This window comes from Pseudorca crassidens, chromosome 20 (genome assembly GCF_039906515.1).
Source record: "Pseudorca crassidens isolate mPseCra1 chromosome 20, mPseCra1.hap1, whole genome shotgun sequence".
Lineage (NCBI taxonomy): Eukaryota > Metazoa > Chordata > Mammalia > Artiodactyla > Delphinidae > Pseudorca > Pseudorca crassidens.
In genome coordinates this window covers 60,896,302-60,921,822 of record NC_090315.1, presented here as the reverse complement: position 1 = coordinate 60,921,822, position 25,521 = coordinate 60,896,302, and the positions used below count along the sequence as shown (strand labels likewise).

The 25,521-nt window shown below is 60.7% G+C and overlaps 1 protein-coding gene and 1 long non-coding RNA gene across 3 annotated transcripts in view; one reads left to right on the top strand and one right to left on the bottom strand.

Moving 5' to 3' along the window:
- Positions 1 to 5,487: 5,487 nt before the first annotated feature.
- The window catches only part of JPH3 (junctophilin 3), a 161,698-nt gene continuing 141,664 nt past the window's right edge, over positions 5,488 to 25,521 (bottom strand). For both annotated transcript variants that reach the window (XM_067721390.1, XM_067721388.1), the window contains 3 exons: positions 10,737 to 10,861; positions 8,755 to 9,608; positions 5,488 to 7,192 (listed from right to left, as the gene is read on the bottom strand). In XM_067721390.1, coding sequence (XP_067577491.1) covers positions 7,112 to 7,192; positions 8,755 to 9,608; positions 10,737 to 10,861 — 1,060 coding nt within the window. In that variant the 3' untranslated portion in view covers positions 5,488 to 7,111. The remainder of the gene's footprint in view (positions 7,193 to 8,754; positions 9,609 to 10,736; positions 10,862 to 25,521) is intronic.
- Positions 7,591 to 19,744, top strand: LOC137215749 (uncharacterized). Its single transcript, XR_010939395.1, has 3 exons — positions 7,591 to 8,504; positions 8,800 to 17,548; positions 18,573 to 19,744. It is a non-coding gene; the product is annotated as an uncharacterized lncRNA (long non-coding RNA).

Sequence of the window (25,521 nt, the reverse complement as noted above, 5' to 3'; positions counted from 1 at the left end):
AGGGCAGCGGCCAGCTCACCGTTCCCCCTTCTGCCTGCTGGCAGCTGGTTTGCCGAACTGAATGCTTCTGGCGCCTGGACGGCCAGCACAGAGCCCTAGGCCTCTGTTCCCTGCATTGCTGGAGCCAAAACAGCATGGTGACAGCTGTATTCAGGGTCAGCGAGGGCCCTGAGTGGACATTTGTGTTGCCTGCTCCTGGGTTTGCTGACCTGTTGGTAAGACCCCCTCACTGCCCCGCCTTTGGACGGGTTCTGCCTCTGTCTGTCGCTGGTGCCCACCAGCTGGCCCCGTCACTCCTGCGGACACCACACCAGAGCCCCTGGAGGGCTTTGTGGGGTTTGAGTGTGAATAGCTGTGCTGCTTTCTCCCCGCTTCCCAGGAGCAGCTCAGCTGGCTGACGGCGTCGGGCTTAGATAATTTGAGAGGGTTGGTCTAAGGCGGTGGATTCCTTGGGGTTGGACTGAATTGAGCAGAAATCAAGGGAAACACACAGCGAGCTCGGAGATCCTTGTCGTTCACAGAGTCGTCTGTGGCGTGTTTGTTAGCATGTGACAGCGGTGTTTATTGCAGCGTGACATCCGGTTTTTGTACCAAGTCGGTGCAGGTAGGAAGTCAGTGCTCCGTGACAGTAGAAACGTGCTGGGGGACCACACGCTGGGCGGGGCTGCCGGGGAAACGGCTGCTTTGCTGTCCACGCTGGGTAGAGGAGGCCCTCCTGAGGCCTCGCTCAGGCACTGGCCACGTGACACGAGAGAGACGTGTGCTTAGGGACCCCCCCCCCCCCCACCGTGTGTGGGGATGAGAATGTGACAGTGTGCCTGGAGCTTCCACTGGAGGAGTGTGGCCAGGGAGGGGCAGTAGGTCCTGCCTGGAGGAGCGCGGTGGCTGCAGCTCGGGTGGGCGTGCGATGCCTCTGCTCGCTGCTGTCTTCCCAGGTGTCTTAGGTCAGAAAGCAAAGCTGCGTGGAAGCTGTTGGTCCAGAGCTTAGACCACGGTCACCTGCGCTTCTGTGGAAGATCCGTCCGAGGCCAGGCCTGGTCATCAGGGCTCTGAACACAGCCTCCAGTGGAAGCTGAGGCACCGACGGGCGCAGCTGGTGGCCACGGGGCCAGGGCCGAGGTGATCTAGGCTCTGGCCAGCCCAGCCATTCACCTCGGAGCCCCCTGGATGTGTGCCGTCTGGGGCCGAGGAACCGCGCAGTGCAGCCAGGGCCAGGCCTGGTCGGCAGGCTGTGCGGGGGCAGAGCGGGGGCTCTCTGTGATCCTGGACCTGGGTCAGGACCGGGACCAGGGCAGCTCGTGGAGCGCAGGGCCCTGAGCCGAGAACGCAGGAGAGGCGGTTTCCTCCCGGCCTTGGGGCAGGGATGGGGGTGCGGGGAGGGTGTGGAGGTCAGAGAGACTCCAGTCGGAAGGAAACAGTAACCGCCCCAAGAGACACAAGGCTGTCGAAGTTTCAGAAAGTTGAGGTAGGTTTGGAGCAACGCTGCTGGGCGGTCCCTCAGCAGAGCGTGCCTCTGCCAGCTGCCTCTGTGTCCTCCGTTGGCTGGCGGAGGGGAGCGGGCGCGAGGTGGGCTCCCGGGTCGGTGAGGGGCTGGCGCCCAGTGGGGCAGCGCTGGCGAGGGAAGGGGCGCATTTCAGATCCCTGCTCTCAGAGCTGTGCTGCTCAGCGTCCTGAGACCCTCCAAACACGATAGACGGACACCGTCAGGTAACATACACCTGGTTCCGTGAGAAGGAGTTTGTGTGTGTGCATCTCAAAGCGTGGGCAATAGAAGGGATCTGCAGCGAAGACGCTGACTTACACCGAGATGATGCAAGTTACCGAGCTTTCAGATGGTGGCGTTTATTACCAAAAGGAGGGCAAGTTTTCTTTAATCTGGACAGCGTCCCTCACTTGCAGGTAGTGAAGAACGTAGTAGCGGTACGGTTTAAACAGTTACATTCGTTAAGGAAAGTTATTTTCATTTGGTAAGTAACTAAGCCATTTTTCCAGCTGAAAGAAGAGAAGAAAGGCAAAGGGTAACGTTTTCACCGCTTCATCAATGAGAAGAATCAACGCAGTCGACATTGCCTTTTTGTCAGTGTGCAAAACGATTGCCTGTATTAACAGTTTGCACGCACCAGGACATAAGGAGGGAGAAGAGAAAGTGCAGGTTGAGACTGATGTGTGAGAGAATCACAGGAGGGCATCTGTGTCAGGTTAGTGGCTTCACCACTTGAGTGACGGCTCACCCGCACGGAACGGACCGTGTGGGTTTACTTCAGTCAGGCTGCGTCAGGTGGCATTGCTTTGGAGGTGGTGCGTGGTACCCATAAGCAGGGTCCCGCTGGAGGACGTTGTCAGAGAAGCACCAGGTCAGCATCAGGGGCTCATCTGCCCACACGTGAGCCACAGCTCTGCAGCGCGGGGCAGACCGCCACGCGGCAGGCCCGGCGGTGAGCGCAGGCCACATTGCTGTCACTGGAGCTGGGCTCCCCGAGAGGCCCAGTGGGAAGAGCTGGGGGTCCCAGGGGTGCAAGAGCAGCACGGGGGGAGGCTGTACTCTGCTCCCCTGCATTCATGCCCGTCTGCTCGCCGTACCAGCTCCCAGCGTTGGGAAGCCCTTGCTAGGGCGGTGGAGCGCGGCCCCTCCTGCCCCGTCTCTGCCCTCTGCGGGCTTGGTGTGGGGTGGGAGTCACCCACTGAGTGGCAGTTGGCTGCCTGATGGTCCTGTTGATGGCGCTCAGAGCGGGGCACCCTTGGGCCAGGCCTGTCTCTTGGTCACGGCTGAACACAATACCTGCCGGAAAACCCTCGGTCTGTTCTGTGGTCCACACGCAGGAGGCCCTGGGATACCAGTGTGCTCTGCTCTGAAGGGACCAGGAATTCTCACGCCTGCCTTGGGTGTGTCAAGCGCTGCCCTCTCAGGAGGAGCCTGGTGCCTGTCTGAGCGTCCTGGCAGGCGTGGAGTGAGCTACTGAAATGGGCTGAACGAGGAACCGCCAGGGGGTGGAGGGCAGGGTCCAGCCGAGGCCCATCTCGGCCACTCCTTGGGGCCTCCAGGGCTAGGGTTGTGCTGTCACCGTGTTGCCAGGCAGCAGCTGCACAGCTGGAGACCTGCATCCACCTGTGACAGGACGGGAAGGGTGTGCACATGTGATAGCCGTGTGAGCCCCAGCGTACTGTGAGAGGTGTGTGTTGGGGGCAGCGAGGTGGGCACGAGAGGGGTGCTGCCCCAGATCCAGGCCCGGGCCTGGCCGCGTCCACACTGTGATCCACCCCCGGGGGTGCCTGCTTCCCTGAGGTGGGGGGCGATCTGGAACAAAGTGTGTTGCCTGTTTGCATCCCAGGCTCTTCCACGTTGGGGTGGAAGCGGACTCCAGAAGCTCCGTCTGTGCTAACGCACGCGCCGTGTCTGGGGAGCGTTAGGCATTGCTTCCGTCGCCCTCGGGTGTCCGCCTGCTTTGGGCCCCCCCCTTGCGGCCGCCTCCTTCCTGCTGGTCCCCTGGGCGCCTGGCGGCCCCTGCTGGAGGACGGGCCCCGGCATCTCGGTGCCTGGCGCCTCGTACCCACCCTGGAGGGTGGTCCACGTCCTTGAGGTCATGTTGCCCGGGCTCGTGGGCGTGCTGTACAGGAGCGGCTTCGTTCTCTGGTCTTACACGAAGGCAGCTGCACTTTTTCTTCTTTTAAGGCTGCGTTAGCGACACTAGTCGGCACTTGGGGCCGGTGGTTTTTCACTGTTTGCTTCCTGCCCGTTTCCTGACACCTGGACAGCCCTGGGCAGGAGAGCGAGACTGACCAGGCCCCGAGCCCGGCCCCCCCCTCACTCCTGCACCCTCATCTGGACTCTCGATCCTCCTCCTTCGCTGACCAGCAGCAAATCCTCGTCCCTGGAAAGATCAACAGTGACTCTGTCGTGGTGCTGACTCGATGTCACGACGGGACAAGCTGGATGCCGTCGGTGGGTGGGCGGCCCGCGTGGCAGTGAGGAGAGAGGTCGTGACGCCTGGGAGGCCCCTTCACGGTAAGTTTCTGAGACGAAAGGCATGGAGCGTTGGAGACAAGACCTGTAAGGCTGAGCTGAGCTCGGTCCAGAGTGGGTGGGCCTCCACCCAGGACGCCTGGAGGACCCAGGGGGATGGTACCCGAGCTCAGAAAAGGGTGAAAACCGGAAACAGTTCATTTCATTCACTTTCCCGAACGTTCGTCTGCTCCAGCGGTCCAGAGCGTCTTGGGCTTGTTGCCTGGGTCTCTCCCTTGGGCTCGGGAACGCCCTTCGGTTTTTATGTGGGGCGGCTGTGTAACTTCCTGTCCAAAGTGGGGCTCTTGAGATGAAAGGGAGCACTCTGATGGCCAGGCTGGGCGTTGGATGTTTGCCGGGCCCGGCGGGAGTCTGTGGGACCCGCACCGCGTTCTCCGTGCAGCCCGGGGGAGCCGTGGGCTTCGTGCGTGTAGGAGAGCGCCTGTCATCCTCCCACGCCCCACCCAGAGGGCGTCTAACAGAGAAATGGGCTTATGGCTGTTAGACGGGGTGTGGGAAGTCCTTGTGTTTGGAGCCCTCTCCGCCCTCCCCTGGAGTGGCCTCAGCCGCGGGCGTTGTGTTCTCGTGGCCGTGCTGAGCTTTTCTGCATGGGCACCGTCTTCCTCGTCAGTCGTTCGGGTGCGGGTGTCGCATACCCTGTGCAGCGTCCTCTCCCGCTCTCGCAGGTGAGATGCGGGTGCAGCTTCCCAGCCTGGGGGTGGGGGATGGCTGGGCAGCAGGGGGTGGCCTGTCCCCCCGCTCCCCGGCTCAGCTCAGGTAACTCAGTTTCTCTGCCTCTGGTTTTCACATCTCAAGCACGGGAGCAGCTGTTAGGAGAGAAGATGACTCTCACGAGGTTGCTCTGGGATTAATTAAAACCTGTCAGCGCTCCGCGCCACTAGGGCCTCGCGACAGCATCTGTTCTTGCCCCGTCCCGCGTGTCCACCAGGAAGGCGCCCCGGCAGAAGCGGGGTCAGCCAGCCTGGCCCAGAGGGGCTCACGGGCGCGCCTGCCGGTAACCCCGGCCTCCGGCAGGTAGGAAAGACTGGCCAGGCTGAGCGAAAGCGTTAGGCCTGTGTGCAGGGCAGCCTGCTCTGGAAACCAGGTAAAAACTAGCTTTCAGGGCCTCTCAGACCCAGTGCATCGTGGTCTCGGTGGAATCCACTCGGAATTCACCGGGTGTAGGGAAGTGGCAGTAATGTGGGTGCTGCTCTGGGTTTCAGTTGTGTTACTGGCAGCCAGACAAGTGGTGGGACGCTGGCCAGCCCCCCCGTGAGCCCCAGCCCCGAAACCACTGCTTGCCTCGCACGATGGGCATCTGTGCTGTTGCTTTTCTGCGTAGCTACGTTACGTCACGGTGTGTGCTCACATGGGAGGATGCAACCTGCCTGTGTAGGTACCATTTTGTGTTGCAGTTACTGGAATGCACAGAAGTCTTTCTAATCTTCACAGCGCGTTGCAGACAGAATCACAAGCCACACACCCAGCACGGACGACGCAGAGAGCTGCGAGGAGCAGGCATGTTTATTTGGTTCACTCCAGGGCTGCGGCAACCACGCAGTTGTAAAAAAGGAACGGGAAGTAAGATGTACAAAAACGTGAAATACCCCTTTAGAAAGTATCATCATCAGAAACGGATTTCCTGTGGATCCTCCCTCCCTCTCCTGTGTCCCCACTCCCTGAAAGAAGACCCCCAAACGCAACCAAACTGTGAGAAGGGACGGGGGGTGAGTATGTAACAGAAAAAAAACTGAATTTAACGGGAACATGCTCTAATCTTTAGTTTATTTCTGGTTAAAAATATAGCAATCCAGTGCAGTGTAGTAAAGAAATCTGCTCGAAAGGTAGCAGAGAAACAGCTGAACATAAGCAAAGCAAGGCAGGGTCCACGGACGGCCGTGCCCAGGACCTTCCCAGGCGTGGGTGCAGGGGCCCCACAGACACATCCATGCGCGTGGCCGGGGCTGCTCCATGGCTGGGACCACGGGGCATCCAGACAGTCCGGGACCTTATTCTGTTGTTTGGACGGTGGGACAACGCTGGCAGGAAGGGCAGACACACCAGGAACCTGGTTTTGTTGGATTGAAACAAGGTACGTTGCATATTTTGGAGATGGATATGCCATGATTTCTCAGGAATTGTCAAGCCACCAGGTTTCAAACACATTCCTGTCCTGGGACCCGACCAGCTCCCGAGTGTGGGCGAGGCATCTGGAAGAATATGCATATCTGTGAGGGAAGTCGAGGCAGGCCCAGGACAAGAATGTGCAAACCCGTGGGCTCAGTGACACACTGAGAGGACGACATCGTGTGAGGGCCGTCGGGGCCGCGGACATCTGACAGCCTGGACGCACAGCCTGCATCCTCAGTGCAGAAACGCCACGTGCTCTGAGCCCAGGCCCAACGGCAGGCTGTCCAAGTGAGGCCCTCCCCATGCCCGCAGTGCTCCCTGGCCCTGGTGCCAGCCCCCTGGATGCCCACAGCACAGCAGCCCTGGGGTTGGGGGGGGGGGAGACAGTGGGGAAAAGAAGGACTTTGCCTTAAGACTCAGTGTCGGGGCTGCAGGAGGGCCGGGTTGTGGTCGTTTCATGGGCAGAAGAGAAAGCAGGTCTCTGCTTCCCTAAGTAAGTGTGCAGCACAGATTTAAAACAGAAAAAGGCCCAGGCCACTACCAGCTGGAGCGGGCGCCCTCTCCCGTGCCTCACGCTAGGGCTTGCCACCCGCTAGCTGCTGGGCGCTCCAGGGGCTCTGCCTCTGGTTGCCTCCTTTTCCACGTCCCAGACGGGGGTGTGATGACGGTGGTGACTGTATTTTTTGCCATTGATTTGCCGGGATCCCTTCTCTTTCCACGTCAAGCTGGAGGGTCGGCGTGCTGGCCTCCTTCTGCCATGCCACACAGCAGAGTGTTATACAAGCAAAGAATTTTGGCTAAAATCCAAAAAACATGACCCAGAAAAAAAGGCAAACTGTGAGTAATACCCAATCACGTGGTTCTGTGAGAAGACCAGGAAGTTGTCGTTGGGTGTCCGAGCTACGAGCCTTCCCTTCTGTCGTTCTGCGTTTAATGTCCCCCGTGTGTACACCAGCTGCTTTTGCTAATGCGACAGTCTCCTCAGATGAAAAAGTTAATAAACAAAATGGCGACTCCGATGTTCAGCAAGATCACCATGGCCACCAGGATAGGCGCCGAGCCCTGGAACGGAAGCGGAAGAGGAGTGAGCCCCAGGCCACGCCCCCTCCTCCTGAGCGAAACTTTCCCCCAGCATAACCACCCGAGCTCTGCACACCTGGGACGCCAGGTGCAGCCCACCCAGCGTGGCCCCAGACCTGGCGACGGGAGAGCCCTCTCGGTTCAGTGAACAACTGCCCAGGAGCTGCGCAGCCGCCGGGAGCCCCTCGCTCTCCTGGGGCACGAGCCCACCTGGCCCTTGGACCACAGCCTCTCCCCCACCCCGACCCCGCCGTCCTTGAGCCTCTGCGGTGACGGTGCCGAGGCCACGGTGCTGGACAAGGATGAGGGGCACCAGCTGCCCCGACCACCCTGGGCCTCTGCTGGAAGCCCCCTCCCGTGGAACCACTCAGGGGTGAGTACATGCCCGGCTGGAGGTGGCCACGTGCTCGTGCTGCTGCCCGAAGCAGCGTTGTTTTAAAGCACCCAAGACGCGCCTGAAGAGGTCTTAAAGCCACAACACGGTTCAGTGGGCTAAATATAGAACCCCTTCCTGCATCTCCCACCCTGCCCATCATTCAGCTTCCTAAAATACCCACATGCGCGCACACACCACACGTGTTTCTGGAATAGAGCTGGTATCTAGGTCCCAGCGGGAGCACCTGGGTTCAGAGAGGGCAGGCGCGTCACAGGAGCTAGCCCGCCGCCCAGACGGATGCTCACAGTGGCCTCGAGGGCCACCTTCCAACAGAAAGCTTCTCGGCCCCGGGGTCCGCCTGGCAGGTGCTGAGTCCCAGAGGGCCCCGTGGGGATGCCCCGCAAGGCAGGCCCTCTGGTTTCCTCGTGTTCACATGGGGCCGAGCACGCTGTGCCCCACCAGCGGGTGAGGGGCCTGATGGCCGTTAGCACGGCGTCAGCGCTGCGCCGTGGGGCTGAGAAGGCGTTTCACGGGCCATTCCCGCTGCCATTCGGTCCAGGGAGCGGGGAGTGCTTACGGGTGGGAGCCGGTAGGCCAGGGGTCAGGAGGTGTCCCCTGGGTGCAAGAGCCCCAGCCCTCAGCCTGGCCCAGGATCTCTGTTCTTTCCTCAACAGCACCCGCCCTCCATGGGAGGAGTGCGCCAAGGGCGGGTCTCACCCACGAGGCGTGGTCCTCACCCGTGAGCGAGACCCAGCGCCCACCACGGGGCCTGAGGAACCCAAGTCACGGCCCCACCCCGCGCGTCTGATCCCACCTGGGGGACTCTGTTCCTCTCACCCACATGGGAGCCAGACCCGTGTGTGTCCTGCCTGCTCTGGCCTCTGTGTTTCCCCACAGGACGCAGGACGTTCCTCCAAGGTGAGGACCGTCCTGATGAGCAGGAGGAGGTCTGGGGGCAAGGGTGGGGTCCCATGCTGCCCCGTGTCTCTTGGAGAGCTTCCAAAACCACCCAAGTGCCCTTGCTGAAAGGATGGCGCCTGGGAGTAGCCCTCACAGGGACCCGTCCAAGGCAGTGCAGCCCGCACCCGTGTGGGCTTCCTACAGAGGAGGGTCGGGGAAGACCCAGGGGGCCAGGCTCTCAGGCCCCGGACCGCTAGCGTCCACTCACCGTGCTGGCCTTGAGCTCATCCCCGTTCTCCTCGTCCGATTCCAGCGCCACCGGTGAGGACCTCTGGGGCGGAGAGAAGGTCAAGTCCCAGCGCAGCAGCCGGGGCTCCGCCCGGTCCCCCAGCCGCAGGCTCTCCAGCCTCTGAACCGCGGGCTCCGCGCACGAGGCCGGCCTGGCATGCTCCTTGTTCTGGGACTTGGACCGCAGTCTCTGGGCCCCGAAGCCCCGGTCGTCGGTGCCCCCCTTGCTGTAGCGTCTTTTCGGGGGGTGCACCTCCTGCGTGTACGAGTCCATCCTCAGCAGGGGCTTCATCTCCATCTCGTAGTTGCTCAGCTTCTCCTCGTCCAGCTCCAGCAGCTTGGTGCTCCCCGGGCCGGGGTTGCCAGCCCGGTGGTGGGAAGTCCAGGAGAATGTGGTGGGGGACCCCGTCCGTCGCTCCCGGGGCTTGGGGTTGCTGGGCTGCCTGTGGCCTGGGCCCCGGGCCCGGAAGGCTTCCGCGGGCTGGCCACTGCGGAGGGCGCCGCTGCGGACGCCCCTGGAGCCCCCGGCCTTCTCCTCTCCCCAGCTGTTCCGGGCGCAGTCCCCTCCCCGGCCCTCCAGGAGCATCTGGATGTCCCCACCCCGCTCCTCGTCCACCGAGACCTGCCGGGAGAAGTGGGCCACCTTGTTCCTCGAGGCGGGGGCCGGTGGAGGGGTGGCCGTGGGGCTGGCGGGGAAGCTCTGCAGGGGGCTGTCGTCGGGGGTGGTGCCCTTGCGGTACAGCTCTGGGCTCTCCTGCTGTAAGGGTGTCCCGGCGGAGATGACCTCGATGTCGTCACTGGAACGCTGCCGCTTCGGCCGCTGGTACTCGAGCCCTGGGTCAGGGACGAGATGGGGAGCACAGAGGGGGGTTACTTGGATGTTCCGTGTGGAGGCCCAGTCTCACCTGAGGATGGCAGGGGACCAGGACCGGGCTATGGTGGCGGGCAGCCAGGGCCCTCGCTGCCCACCCGCGGGCTATGGGGCGAAGGAAGTGGGAGGGCAGTGCTCCCAAAGCCCCTAATAGACCCTCCAGTTCCCCTCTGTGGGCACTTCAAGGATGACCAGAGTGGGACGGGCAGGGTGGACAGTCGTTCTGGTCCATGCCCCCGGCTGCAGGGGTGACCCAAGGCCCGAGAGCGTGCTGGCCTGGCCTGCTCGGGGATTCTGAGGTCCCACGCCCGCGGACCCCTCCTGACGATAAAAGAAACATCTCGTGCTAGGTGACCTTCTACAAGGCAGGACAGGGAGTGTTTGTGGCTGAATTCCAACGCTTCTGTTCCCTATCTTGGGTCCTGTGGTTCTCAAGGCTGCGCCAAAGCCCAGGGATCCTACCGGCGGGGCCAAGAACTGCAGGCTCTGGGAGGAGAGCTCAGGGCGTGGTCCCGGGACACACTCCACCCCAAACCTCGCGAGGCTTCCACTCGCTCTGGGAAGCCTGACCCAGGTGGGGCGACGCGTCGGGCTGGGAGGATCGCGGCCTCAGCGGGCCTCTCCGATCGATGACGTCCCTGCTGCAGCCTCCCTGCCTCCCTCAGGCCTGTCCCCCAAGGGGGGACGAGGGCCTCGGGTCTGGCTGACTCTCAGTGGCTTCTAGCTCCTTCCAGCCCCACCCCTTGGACAGGCGGGAGGCCCGCCCCCCAGCGTCCCAGAGCTGTGCTGACCAACTTGGCCACTGCTAGTCACGCGTGGCTGCTGATGGATCAGGTGAGACGAGGTGAAGCTAAGGATGGATGCAGACCCGTGGCCGCAGTCCTGGCCTGGCGGGCAGCAGCCTCGTCAGACAGAGCAGTCACACAGGTTCTAGCATAACCCTAGGGGGAGGAGTGCACACACAGTCTCGGGGGAGAAGCAGACGGAGGGAGGCAGTGGGCTGATGGCGGCTGCGGGGCAGAACCGTCGGATGTGCCTTGGGACACCCCCCCCACCCCGGCTGCCCTGCCCCCAGCGGCACCGGGACTCACCGTTTTCCCTGTGCTGGAAGGAAGGGGAGAACTCTTTGGCAGTGATCCTGGCGATGCGCGCTTCCTCCTGGGCCTTCTGAGCCGCGGTGAGGGCCGCCTCGGCCTTGGCCCGGGAGTGGGAGGTCCTGGGCAGGAGAGACAGGGAGGGCGGTGAAGGCACGGGGTGGGGGGTGGCTGCAGCACAGGGGCCGGGACAGGATGCCCGAGACCTCACTCACTCGGCAAACGTCCCCGGGCACCGCCCAGGCCAGGGTGCCCGCCAGCTGTTCTGAGCATGGAGCAGACCGCACCAGAGCGAGAGCAGGACCTGCCTAGCCTGGGCTGTCTTCATCCGGGGTGAGCCCAGATCCTGCCGCCAGGAGGCTCCCTCCGTCCCCTAGCCTGGCTACAGGCTAGAGACCGCAACCCGTGACTGACTCATCTCTGAACCTCCGGGGGCGGGCAGGTACTCCGTGTGGACCCGACCAGAGATGACCGTCCGGGGGCGGCTGTGCCCCCCCCCCCCGCCCCACTGTGGGCAGAGCGGGCCACCCTCCAGGGTGAGCAACTGGCCAGCTTCGGGCAGGAAGGGGAGGGCTCGACAGCAGGACCAGCCCGCCCTCAGAAGAGGGCACAGGGCACGAGGAGTACGGCGCGCACGGCCCGCCCTGGCCTGCCCAGCCTCCCCCTGTCCTGTGTGAAGGGGCCTCGCTCGTCCCAGCGCCCTGAACCTGGGCCCCCGGCCAAGCAGTTCTTCAGCCCAAACCCTGTCCCCTGGAAGCTGGTGTCACCAGTCCGGTGTGCGCAGAGAAGTCTGAGCCCTAGTCTGCAGGTGCCGAGAGAAGGCAAGTCTGTGGCCCGGGATGAGGCCCGACGCCGCTTAGCAGCTGGGGGGGCGATGGACAGAGCCAGTGGTGGCACTGCCCTCGGGCGGGGCACACCCCAGGGTGGACACGGGGCCGCGAATCCAAATGAGCCGATGACACCGCCCTTACGCTTCCAGCAGCACAACCTCCCGCCCGGCGCTCAGCTGCCCCTCCCCAGCTGAGTCCGTGTGAGGCCCTTCGGGGGCAGGACTGGGTGCCCGAAGCAGGACAGCACCCAGCTCCTGAGGGTCTCCCCTGCCTGCGGTTTCCATTTCTTCCTGCCTGGTGTCCTGGCTCCAGAGGCCCTGCTTCCCACCGGGGAAGCCAAGGCAACAACGACTGATCCCCCGAGACGAGGGCAGCCTGCCCCCGTTACACACTCCACGGGCTTAACCTGGAGACCCCTCACCCCTCGTGCGCCACTGGGTTCTGTTTTTTCAAAATGCCACTGTGCTAACCAAGAAGAATTTACAGGAAGAAAACCAACGTACGACGTACACACACGTACAACATGTACGTCATCATGTGAACCTGGGTCCAGGACGCGGAGCAGCGAGTAGCCTCCAGGCTTCTGCCACCCGCCACCTGCCGCGTCACCTGGGAGCAGGGCCCACAGACGGAAGAAACCTATGTGCAAAAGCGCAGCATTGAGAAAATTCTATCCTTTGCGTGGTTTCTGTCACTCATTGTAGCTGCGTCCCATGCCCCTCGGAGTGAAAGCTGGGAAGCACCGCCTTGTAGAAGATTCCTTGGGAACTCCGCGGTTATAATTCCAGCAGAAGAGGGGGAGGAACCTCAGGGGGGCAAAGCCAGGAATAAAACACAAATTATGAATACTTAGTTTATCAGTTGTTATCACATCAGTTGGTAAACCACGGCAGCAGCCCGCAGGCTCCCACGCGGTGCCCCCCACCTGTGTGGCCAGTGCGTTCCGCTACGTTCCTAACGGCACAGCCACGAGTTTACGGCACAGACAGGCTTTCCTGTCCAGCCCCGAGTTGGAGGCTGGTAGAGGCACGTACGTATCCCAGGAACTGGCAGTGTCACGTCAGCAATGAGGGTGCAGGTCAGACCTGGTGACGGCCAGTGTGAGGCCACGGTCATCCAAGGCCCATCTGGGGGTCAGAACATTGGGGACAGAGAGGAAAGGACAGATAGCAGGGTGTCCGGCTGCGCGGGGGTCCCATCGGGTGACCCTACTCCCCACCCTTTCTCCCACTCCTGCCCCACCTGCTGGGCTGGGACCCCGGTGAGCAGCCCCAGCACAGACACCCCGACTTGGAGACCCAGGGCACCCCCTGAAATTGTACCCAAGGTGCTCTGCGTGCTTTTCTCCTTCCCCCACAAGCAGGGGGTCCACGGCTTTCATCAGACCCCATGAGGCCCCAAAGCCTAAACACGCTGCTCTGGACGTGGCCAGTCCCGGACGGGTCGACCTGGTTCCCTTCCCGCAGGGCGGCTTCCGCAGCCCAGAGGCGCTCTGTCACGGCACGGCCCCAGCTCGGCCCAGAACCAGCTCGTGGGCCCGAGCTCGCCTCTGCTGGATGACGTGGCTTCTCCAGAACGTGCCATGGGTTTGGCTTTGGTAGTAACGGTTTATTGAGATATAACTCACAGAGCATACAGCTCACCCCTCTCAAGCGTACAATTCAGGGGTTTTTAGTCTGTTCGCGGAGCTGTACCGCCATCACCCTGGCCGATTTTAGAACTTTCCATCACGCCAAAGGACCCCATTTCCCCCAAAGCCTCCCCACCAGCCCTAGGCACTCAGTAGAGCTGCCTGTTGTGGACATTTCATGCACGACGGAGTTGACTGGGGTGACATGCACATCACAAGGCGCACCACCTGGGAGGTCCCGGGTCGGAGGCATCCAGCACGTCCACACGCCATGCAGCCGCCACCTCTGTCCAGCTCTCACACTTCCCACCACCCCAGGGCGGTCACTCCCTCCTGCGCCCCCGGCACCAGGGGTCTGAGCCACAGTTCAGCGCTGACAAAGCCCCTCCCGTTGCTGCACGGAGACGGCGCCCACCCCGCTTCCCAGCCACGCGGCGGGGCCAGTCCTGGGGCTGCTTCTGGGGTCTGAGCCGAGTGCCCCGCCACGCTGTGCTGTCCGATCCCGGGACCCGGGGTCGTCGGCTGGCGGACGAGCATCACGGCTGACCAGACGGGGCGTCCCCAAAGCTGGTGACATCCACCCTGAGCCTCCAGCAGGCCCTCGGAGACCGTGTCTGGGACGGGCCCAGCCCTCGGGATGCAGTGTGCTTCCCTCACAGACAACGGAACCCCGAGAAGTAAACGTGTCAGGGCCGTGCACCTAGCGGTGGAGGCACCCCGAGTGAGGAGGCTGAGGACGGGAGGTCCGGGGAGGCTGAGGGGGACAGGGCTGTCGCGTCCCCAGCACACCCGTCATCAGAGCAGTTGTCTCGTAGCCCTAAGAGTGGCACGGAACAGAGTAAAGGGACGAAGCAGGTGATTAAATAGTTAATCCCACTAGGGGATTATAAGTAAAGAAAAAAGTACGGGAGACCCCTGTGAGTTAATGATCACTCAAGAAAGCAGGTTTGCTTAGCAACAAAACTATGCAACAGGAGCACGAGACATGCCCCCAAACAGTAATACAGTGGCGCCGCGAGACCCACATCCTGCCCAGTGAGCTCAGTAAGGTAATGATTCCTAGGACACGCTCCTCCGTGTGCACTAAAAACAAAGATACAAGGAAAAGGTGACATTATACTAACACCTGAGATGATTTACCATTTTTAGCATAGAGGTTACCACCTTTTTGCTCATTTTCATTGTGCCGTGACAGTCCCGGCTTGACCATGTAGAGATGAGGAAAGTCCCCTGCTGGACGTGGGAGAGGATGGGACTGTGACATCAAGAATGAGGAAGAAGGTGGTCTTCACCCTCCCTGCCGCCTCCCTCACTTTTCCTTTGATTATAAAACTAGCCCACTGAGTTCTGGGTACAGCACCCTCCTGCCCGCCCGCCTGTAAGCCTCACAAGTGTCTTATTCTACTAAATCACTTCCTATCTATCGCTTTGCCTCTCGCTGAATTCCTTCTGCCCTGAGACATAAAGAGCGAGCTGCTCAGAGCCCCCTCCAAAACGCCACCTCGCGGTCTCAAGAGCAGGCCGACGCGTGCACTGACAGTGGAGTGTCTTAAGGTCAGGCGGGAGGATGGAAGCCAGGGGTGAGTACAGAGTGGGTGCTGGAGGGCCCAGGGCACCAGGAGGGCTCTGAGCTCCCCAGGGGCCAAGGCAAGCACGGAACGGCGTTGATGCCATTCAGGGCACTTGCCAGACAAAATCAAACCCTTGGCTCAGGAGAGAGGTGGCCGGGCCGGGCTGTGGGCCTGGAGGAAGTTTCTGGGCCTCAAGGTTTCGGGGGCGGCGGGGAGGGGGGTGCTTCCCGTAAAGACCCCCAGTGCAGGACGTGGGGCCCTGCAGGGTGAGTTCAGCGCCAAATGCAAAAGGCTGGAACGACCCAGAGACCAGCACTGTGGGCCTGGGAGGGGCCGGCGCGGCTCCATGTAGGTTGGGTGGCTTGGGGCCGACACCCCTTCCCACCCCCCTACACCCCCGGGAGAGTCCCCTGGCGCCTGCTAGCAGCAGGTCCCTACGCCTGTTGCTGTTCCGAAAGCGCAAGTGCTGATGGCTGTGGGGCCCGGATGGGGCTCTGGGCCAGGAGGTAGGAAGGGCCGGCCCCCCGAGGGGTGGGGCGGCAGGAACGCGGCCGGCAGAGGCGGGGCCGGACTGCAGGGGCGCTGGGGGGCCGGCGGGTAGTCAGAGCCTTCAGAGCGACGGCCAAGTGCAGCGCGCCGGACGGAGGGACGGGGACGGGGACGTGAGCGAGGGTCTGTGTGTTCTGAAGTAGTGGGTTTGATGGCTCCTCGCTCAGAGGAATGACATGAACATTCCCTAAAGAAGCGCCCATCTCGAAGGACCCAGCTTAAATCCCTTCAAAGGTCAGGCTAACAGGCATCGTTCCAGCGCAATTCTGCACACACGTCCCAATGGCACGCATGTAAACACGTGTGCCGTCCCCTCTGTCCCTGATGGACACGTGGCTCAGACACAGCAGTCCCTCCAGGGAGGGGTTCGTCCAAAAGGCCAACAGAGGCCCAGCTTTCACAGCACGTGCTTCCCTGTTTGTCCCGAACCCTCGGAAATGAAAACAAAGGCGCCTCCTGCCCAGGTGACTGCCCTGGACGGGGCTGGTCTGCTCCTAGGGAGGCCCTGCTGGACAGTGAGAGCCGGGTCGCCGCCCTCAGATGGCTGCGTGGACGCCTGACTTGGGCCCGGTCCTCAAAGCCAGCGTGGTGGGTGTGGCCGAGCCCCAACCCCCAGATCTGGTCCCCATTTGGTCGACCGTCGGCTCCCAGAGAGGAGGGCGCACTGCGCCCGCCTGCTCGGGACGCCCCCTCATACACACACACGTGCGTGCACACACACACACACACACACACAGCCAGAGGGATCGAAGGGGCCACGATCTGGTTCCCGCAGCTTTGCTTAGTAAAAACACACGGACGTTAATTCCCCAACATCATACGTATATTTACACATACACGTTCACACGTATATAAAAAGAACATGCTGCAGCAACCCTGAAATAAAATTAAATCAAGGCGACTGCATTTAATAGAGAAGAAACCTCCCGAGGCTTCGCGAACGCTCCCCTGAAGTGAGACTCGCAGGACTTGGCTGGCAGCCAGGTAACGGCTCCCCTGGGCCCCGGTCCCTCTGGGGACACCGAGGAGGGTCGGGCCAGCGTTGTGAGCCGGCCTGCGAGCCCCCGGCCCCCACCTCCTGACAGCAGCTCCACCCGCGTGCCCGGCAGTGCCTGCACCCCCGGCTCCCCGAGAGGAGGGCCCTGCGTTCCTGCCGACCAGGGGCCAAGGCGGGCAGGGCCCCCTCCAACGTGAGACACCATCTCCCATAGACGGCGCAGGGGACGGATAGCCAACCACAGGGCTGCATGAGACAAAGCCACAGGCGTGTCAGATGGGTGGACGGGTGGGCTGTGCGGTGACCTGCCTGTATCCCTCCCAAACTTTGTCCATCTGGGAACCTGGGAATGTGACCTTATTTGGCAACGGGTGTGATAAAACCCTAGATGGCCTGGCCCCTCCAAGTGTCTGACTCGGCAGGTCTGGGGCGGAGCCCGGGAACCTGCATTCCTAGCACCCCTGGGTAAAGCTGCTGGTGGTCTGGGGGCCCCACTCAGAGAACCACTGCAGGAAAGTGGGAGCCTAGGTCTTTCCTGACCGCTCCTGCCCAGCGGCTACTGCACGTCTGCAGCCAGTCCTCTGCACTCTGCCGCCACGCGGTGAACCCACTCAACGCGCTCCTGCCCCCGGATCGAGGTGTGCCCGCCCCCAGTGCCGCCCCGGGCCCTCCAGCTCTCCTCTGCCCCAGTCGGGGCGTGCCGTCCCACTCGTGGCCGCCACCTTCCCTGACCCAATCCACACTTGACTTTCTCCGCTCACCCCGTTCCTTGTTTCTCCTCCAGCCTGAGCCCACGCCTCCAGCCGGGTCTGTGATACCCCATCCTGGTTTTCAGGGGACGCAGCCTCCAGGCAGCTGTCACCAGTGCTGGTCACCAAGGGGCTGAAACAGTCCCTGGGATCTCCGCAGAGAGGCCCCCTTCCCGCCCATTCACGTCCAGATTCAGTTCAGCACTCGCTGAGCGCCTGCTGTATGCATGCGGGGACGCCGGGGTTAGGAGTTGTCACATGCTGCGTCGTGACCCCTGCTGGCGGCCAGCAGTCCGGCTCGTTTCCACGTCCGTGACGACCCTGAGGTCGGCGTGGGGATCGCTTCTCGCTGACAAGTGAGGAAACCGAGGCACAGGGTCTGGGCATCCACGTCCCTTTGCTGGTTCGGCCCAATCGAGGATCCAAGTTCTCTTCCAGCTCGAAAAGGTGCCCCGAGTCCACAACAAGTGATCGATCCAGAGGGTGAGTGACACGGGCTGTCGTGAGCATCTGCCTGGGAAGGGCCTGTACTGGGGTGAAGAGCATTCCCAGCAAACTCACGTCCACCCAGAGCCTGCGAACGTGGCCTCATCTGGAAATAGGGTCTGTGCAGATGCAATTAGTTAAGATGGGGTCATGCTGGATAAGAGCGGCCCTGAATCCAATGACACACGTCCTTCCGTGGGGAAGAGGCCATATGAAGGCAGAGGCAGAGATCGGGGGGGATACGCCGGGGTGCCCAGGAGCTGGAAGAGGCAGGAGGGACGCTCCCCCGGGGCCTCTGCAGGGAGCACGGCCCCGCCCACACGCGGGCCTCAGACCCCTGACCTCCAGACTGTGGGCCCCCGGCTTGCAGCTGTTAGTTGCAGCAGCCCCAGGTCACGACCACAGGCAGCTAGGGGTAGTGCTTGCGCTGCGGGGAAGGGACGGGGCTCCCAGGGAGCGGGAGGCACAGGCACAGCTGGGGAGGTTTCCTCTGCTCGGGAAGCAGCGGTTCTGCACACCTGCCTGGGTGGCGCTGTAGGGCCAGGGCTGGGGCTGAGGGTGGGACAGGTACACACATTTCTCTGGCCACGTGAACGGCCGTCTTTCAGAGGTGCAGATGGGCCTTGGGCACATGTAGGGGGAAAGGCTCCGAACGGAAGTCAGGTGTTGTGGGGTCCCACCTGCCCTGTTCCGCCTCCCGCCGGCCCTGCAGGGTCCCGCAGCAGCCCCGGGAACCCCACGTGTGGTTCCAGCTGGGGCCGTCAGGCTGGGCTTCACGCCCAGGTCTCCTCGACAGGCCCAGAGGTTCTTGGGGCCCCAAGGAAGGAGGGACGAGGCCCAGTCTGCCCGACGGCCCGCAGCCCTGCCCCTGCTGCCCAAGGCCGTGACCCGGCTCCACGTCCATCTCTCGTCCCCACGGCCCCCGTCCTCCGGAGCTCATGCTGTCTTCCTGTCAGGTCATGCTGGAGATATGGTATCTGGACCTCACAACCACCGCCTGTTCCCTCTGTTTTTATAACAGCTTAATTGAGGGTGATCCACACTGTTCTAAGACCCCATCTTCACGTGGCCATCTTCTCTGGTACAGTGGTCCCCTGCCTCTGTAAGGGCACCAGTCGTTGGACTCAGGGCCACCCTCATCCAGGACGACTGCATCTCCAGATCCTTCATTCACTTCCATCTGCAAAGACCGTCTTCCCAGGAGGGCTGCTCTCAGTTTCCGGGTGGACGTGTCTTCTAGGGGGTGCTGTTCAGCCCACTTGAGGGGGGATGGAGGCTGGCACTGTTTGGGCTGAGGGGCAGCCCAGCCCCGCCCACCCCTGCTGAAGGGTCCTTTCACTCTGTTGTTTGCAAGGCTGCCTCGAAGGCAGTGCCAGACGTGTTACTGGCCCAGACCCCGCACGGGGCTTGTGAAGGGCAGGCGTCTCTAGGGCAGACTCGAGAGCTGTACTTCCCCTGAAGAGAAGCTGAGGGATCGGAGCCAGGACTGGGGGGAAACAGAGGCGGGAATAGCACACAAGCCTTCCTTTCGCAGGCAGGGCTCGTGCGTTAGCCCTTTGCTTTCACATCGTTAGATCCTCGCTAAGGGCTGCCTTCCAGCCGAGGAGCCGTGCGTCCCAATAAACGGTGCATAAACGGAAATGTGCGAGACCACCGAGTGAGTGAGTGAGAGTACGGTCATGGGTCACGGCGGCTCTCCCAAGATGACAAGGCTACAGGCAACCCGGTCAGCCCCGAGCCCCTCACGTGGGCGGGAGTGGCAGAGTGGGACCCCTGCGCGGTCTCGCCTTGAGACAGGAGAGAGTTGGGCCCCAGGTGAGCAGCTGGGCTCTGTCTCCTGTTGACACTGCACGATAGTGGCAAGGCAGGCAGGAGGGAGGAGCTGGGCTCATGCTTAGGGTCAAGGAGGCCTCCCACGCTACACATGCGCAGAGACGTTCCTCAGGGGTCGGAGGAGGGAGCGGGTGCCACCATAACACGTCCTGCCAACCTCCCAGAAACCCTCACGCTGGAACCCATCGTGGGTAAAACATGGGTGCACACGTGGCAGGGCCCTTGGTCAGACCAAATATGGACACAAAGCCAGACAAAGCAAGATGATTGGCCAGAGAAAACCCGGAAGGCTGCCCCCACGTGAGCGATGTGCACCGCCCCCAAAGCACGCGGCTCTCTCTCCGAGCCCACCCTTGTGTATTTCTGCGTGTACTTTGCTTCTAATAAACATTCTGTTTCACAAATTTTCTGTCTGTTTGCTGACTTCTTTCTTCAAAGAAGACGAGAACCGGGGTCCCACCTGCAGCCCCTGGCTGTCTAGCGAGTAGGATTTGGTGCTCTCACCGCAGTAGCCTGGGTTCAGTCCCCGATCAGGGAACTAAGACTCCACTTCAAGCCACCGCACGCTGTGGCCACCGGAGATCGGCCTCACGGGCACCCTCCCTTCAGCCCCAGGGCCCCACGAGGTGGACAAGGCCCCCATCTTGCAGACAAGACAACTTGGGGCCCAAGGGGTGGAGCGACTTGCCCGGGGCCCTGGGAGGTGGTGGCAGAGCCCGGGGCTCTTGGGGCAGGTCCGGGGGGAGGACACAGCCTCCTGACACCACCGAACAGGAGCTGCCTCCCAGGGCCTCGTGTGGCCCTGTCAGCTGCTCCCTGGGTTCCCCGTTCAGGACCTCCTGTCGTCCCCCCCCACCCCCCGCCCCACCGCCATGTCATCTCTCCCTGTCCACACCTTCGGGCCGCGGAGGAGAGCAGAGATGGGGCAGGAAACGGGCAGCTGTGGAATCGAGGCCTTTTCATTAGGAGAGGCGCCGACCAGAGCCCGCTGACCGATGGGGACGTTGATGACGCAGGACAGGAGGGGGCTGCGGTGAGCACCAGAGCGGGGGTGGGGGTGTCAACTCTCCACATGGTCCAATTCACAGGTGAGAGAACCAAGGCCCAAGGACGAAGGGACAGACCCAGCATCGCCCCAGGGAACGCGGGGCTTCCGGCCCCCAAGGGCAGGTGGACTCTCCTCCCGCCTGAAAAGTGTGGTTTTTTCCTTTCTCAATTCTGGGAAGATCTTTAAGCATCACCGAAAATACATGTATGTTACAGGCTGATTTGGGTTCCCCCAAATACACACGTTGGAGTTCTAACCCTGGTACCCCCGAACATGACCTTATTTGGAAGTAGAGTCTCTTTATGGAGGTAATCAAGTTAAAATGAGGTCATTGGGTGGGCCCTGATCCACTGTGACCAGTGACCTCGGAAGAAGACAGACCAGGACACAAACACACAGCGGGGAGACCACATGAGGACACGGGGAGGACAGAGCCGTCTACGTGCCGGGTGAGAGAGTCTCTGAAACCAACCTGGCGACACCTTGATGTCAGCCATCCAGCCTCCAGGGCTGGGAGGAAACACATCTGTTGTCCGCGCGCCCGTCCACTGCCTCAGCCCATCCACACAAGTAAGGCAGGCGACTGGCAACATCTTCCAAAATGATTAAAGTCAAAAAACAACAGCAGAATACAAAACAAGTCCCTTGTTGCAACCATTTCAATGGGGTTTCCTACCGGAGCCAGGAAACTCGGGGTCGGGGGGAAGGGGTCTGTAGTGCCTGAACCCCACCTGAGTCCCTGAAAAGGGTATTTCATCTGGTCAGACCCAGTTTGAACATCAAAGACTGGAGCAGCCCAGAGAGCCGGAGAACATTCTGGATCAAACCACGACAGCCAGCCTCCTGCCAGGCCTCCCCCACCTCCTCCCCCCTTTTCTTTTCCTACTAAAACATCTTCAAAGACAGAGGAAGAAAAACTCAAAGTAAAGAAGGAAATGGTGTCCAGTGTACCGGCGGGTCCAGCGAGGCTGACTCACAGCACAGAAACAGACGGGGGTCAAAGGCTGTCACAGAGGGACGCGCAGCCTCCAGTGCTCTGCCCACCAGCTGGAGATGAGCAAGGCCCCGGCTGCCGGGGGCGTGGGGCACGATCTGCGGCCAGGAGGCACCTGTGCCCGACACCGAGACCCCGCCCGGGAGCAGCCTCGGATCTGCAGAAGGGTCCTGGGGCTGCCGCAATGAACGACCGCAAACTGGGGGCTTAAAAGAGAAACTTATTCGCTCCCAGCTCTGGAGGTGGGAAGTCCAACCCTCCCCCCGCCCCGAAGGCCCAGGGGAGACTCTGTCCCGGGCCTGCCTCCCAGCTCCGGTGGGGCTGGCAGTCCTTGGCGTTCCTTGTGGGGCTGCAGCCAGCCTCTGCCGCCGTCTTCCTGTGGCCTCTCCCTGTGTCTCTTCGCTCTTCCTCTTCTGTCTCTTGTAAGGACACTCATCACTGCATTTAGAGCACCCTGATCCAGGATGATCTCATGTCAAGAGCTTTAATTACATCTGCAAAGACTCTTACTCCAAATAAGGGCATAGTCTGAGGTTCCAGCTGGACAGATCTTTTGGGGTCCACCATTTAACCTACTATGGGGTATTAATGCTCCATTTCTTTGGGACCTTTGATCCCAGGCCAAATATCATGCTCGGGAAGCAGTCCTGAGCCCCTCCCACCCCCAGGAGCATTCTGGGCTTCCCAGGACCAGTGTCACTGCCCAGGAAGGTGTGATGGGGGTGAAGGGGCGAGTGCTGACATCCAGCCTCTTGATCACTGGCTGCTCCGTCTGGGGCAGCTCATGCCTCTTTGGGCCTTAGAGTCCTCAGCTGAAGAAGCTGTAGTACAAGGATCCTCGTGGGATCTTGGTAAAGATTCCTGAGATGAGGCACAGACAGCACACAGCCCAGTTTTCCATATTAGTGGACGCTCTGTAGAGGAGGCTTTCTAACAAGCAGCCTCACTGAGGTGGAAGCCACACACCAGCACATCCTCCTGTTAAGGGAGCTGGTGGCATTTAGTACATTTAGGTTGTGGCGGTGGCTGCACGACTCTCGTTCTACGTCCTCGTCACCTTTAAGACACCTCATGTCCATCAGCGTCACTCCCTCCCTGTTCCCTGGCAGCCCGCTGCCAGCCTGCTTTCTGTTTCCTTGCTGTTCTGATGGAAGTATTTCTCTCAGGGAGGAATTAAGGGCCAAGGGCTGGCAGGGGAGAGGCAGCTGCATTTGAATTGGGTGCAGCGGGGGTGGTGCTGGGAAAGGTGGGACAGGTGACCTGGGGGCAGGCCAGCACCGCAGCCCCCTCCCTGCTCTCCGCGCTGCCCTGGCCATCTCTGAACTTCCTTTGTCGTGCTGTTCTTTTCTGAGTTAAAAGAAACCCTTTTCCATGAAAATACATAAAAGTCTAGAAAACCACCCTCCCGGAACAAAACAGCAAACGACAGAGAGGAGGGTAGAAAACTCAACCCAAACACGGAAACGCCTTCCCGCAGCAGGGCTCAGTCACCACCGACACCCACTGGGAGAGCAGGTCTGTTGGGCTCACCTGTCCACTTGCTCCTGGTGTCCTGACCTGGTGTGACCATGCGCTGGACATGTGGGGACACCACGGACCCAGCGCACAGGGGCAGGTCCTGCCCCGACCGGGCGGAAGTCCTGATGAGGAGGCCGGTCTGGACCTGACCACGGAGCAGCGAGCACTGGCCACGCTCTGGAGGGGACACGGGCCTCCCTGAGGCCCGAGAGGAGAGGAGGAGCTGGCCCGCCAAGAGCCCTGGGGTGAAGAGGCAGCGAGCGCCAAGGCCCAGGGCAGGGGGGAGCGGCGTGCCGGGGCCCTGGGGCGGCGGTGGGGACGACCCTGAAGAGGGGGGCTTGAAACCTTCCACTTTCCGGCTAGTGTGGCTTTTAAAAAATATATTTTATATATACACGAGTGTTGTGTGTGTGTACACGTGTGTTCTTTAAAAAAAGGTTCAAAAATAAGTAAATAAATAACAGGGGCTTCTCCAGTGGCGCAGTGGTTGAGAATCTGCCTGCCAATGCAGGAGACACGGGTTTGAGCCCTGTTCCAGGAAGATCCCACATGCCGCGGAGCAACTAAGACTGTGCGCCACAACTACTGAGCCTGTACTCTAGAGCCCACGAGCCACAACTACTGAGCCCATGTGCCACAACTACCGAAGCCCATGCGCCTAGAGCCTGTGCTCCCAACAAGAGAAGCCACTGCAATGAGAAGCTCGTGCACCGCAATGAAGAGTAGCCCCAGCTTGCTGCAACTAGAGAAAGCCCACGCGCAGCAACGAAGACCCAACACAGCCATTAAGAAAGAGAGAGGAAGGGAGGAAGGAAAGAGAGAGAGATATACCCAGCTAAACAGACCATTAAAAATAGATATGATGGGGACTTCCCTGGTGGTCCAGTGGTTCAGAATCTGCCTTCGAATGCAGAGGACATGGGTTTGAGCCCTGTTCCGGGAAGATCCCACATGCCGTGGAGCAACTAAACCTGTGCGCCACAACTACTGAGCCTGCACTCTAGAGCCCGCAAGCCACAACTACTGAGCCTGCGCTCTAGAGCCCACGAGCCACAACTACTGAGCCCACGTGCCACAACTACTGAGCCCACATGCCTCGAGCCCATGCTCCGCGACAAGAAGCCACCACAATGAGAAGCCCACGCACCGCAACAAAGAGTAGCCCCCGCTCGCCGCAACTAGAGAAAGCCCGGGCGCAGCAATGAAGACCCAACGCAGCCAAAAATAAAATAAATTTTTTTTAAAAAAAAAAGTTTAAATAAAAACTGTGGAGAATGAATGTAAATTCCCCTTCCAAGCTTTCCCTCATCTACTCAACACCCCACAGTAGCTACTCTTAATTCTGGTTGACGCCCTTCCAGCTCTTTTTCTACATACGGGAATCCCTTGCTTCTCAAAAGTTCACTTTACGCCACTTTGCTTTTACAAAAGACCTACACTCATCCCTGTTTCCCATAACTGAAAGAAGATTTTCGTGCTTATGAGAAGAAGAGAAAATCGAAAACAGTGTTCAGTGTTTGTTTTGCAGCGAGAGGGCCCCCGTCAAGCTCCTTCCCGGGGGACCACGTTCAGCATCTCAGCATCAGGCCGCCAGAGCTGTGAAGTGTGTCAGCATCTGTGCTGCGTCTGGACTTTTTTGGGCATCCGACAGCCAGATGTGTCCTGAGGCCATTGCTTCTTCACCTATGCCATTCCGGCGCAGGAGAAGTTTCACAGAAGCGCTCTGCTTTCGGGTGGCCGGGGAGGTTCGTACTGACACGCATGCTCATCTGATTTCTGAAGTACGAACGGGGTCATACTCTACATACTTCTTCCTGTGACTCGGTTTTGCCTTTAATATGTCCTGAACACCTCTGCTTATGACTTCCCCACTGTTTTCCATACTGTTTCCGATGCCGGCATGAACCTGCACTGCGTGTACGACACTGGCCGTCACACACTCACACGCTAGAGAGTCTGGACGCGGCTGTCAGCTCACCCCAGTGGGCTCTACCTCTTGCCGTCTCTGTTGTTTTCACCTAACACTGTACCTTGGAGATTGTTCCACACCAGCAAACAGGCCTTTCTTGTTCTTTTTAATGGATTTTGTGCCAAAATACATTAAGCCTGCCCTGCTGACAGACATGTAGGTTTTTCTCCATTTCCTGCTTTTACAAATCAAGGTCCAATGACATCCTTGTGCATTTGGTATCTCACACACAAATCCATCTTCAGGACACGTTTCCAGGACTGCGGGTGCCCGTTTCCCAACATCTCCAATTCAGCGGGAATCCATTTTTTGTTCCTTTCCAAGCTGACAGGTGAAACAGTATTATATCCGTGTAGTTTTCTCTCTCTTTTGTTAAATATCCTTGTAGTTTTGGGACTTCCCTGGTGGCGTAGTGGTTAGGAATCCGCCTGCCAATGCAGGGGACACAGGTTCGAGCCCTGGTCCGGGAAGATACCACATGCCACGGAGCAACGAAGCCCGTGCACCACAACTACTGAGCCTGTGCTCTAGAGCCCGTGACCCACAACTCCTAAGCCCGCGCACCACAACTACTGAGCCCACGAGCCACAACTACTGAAGCCCGCAAG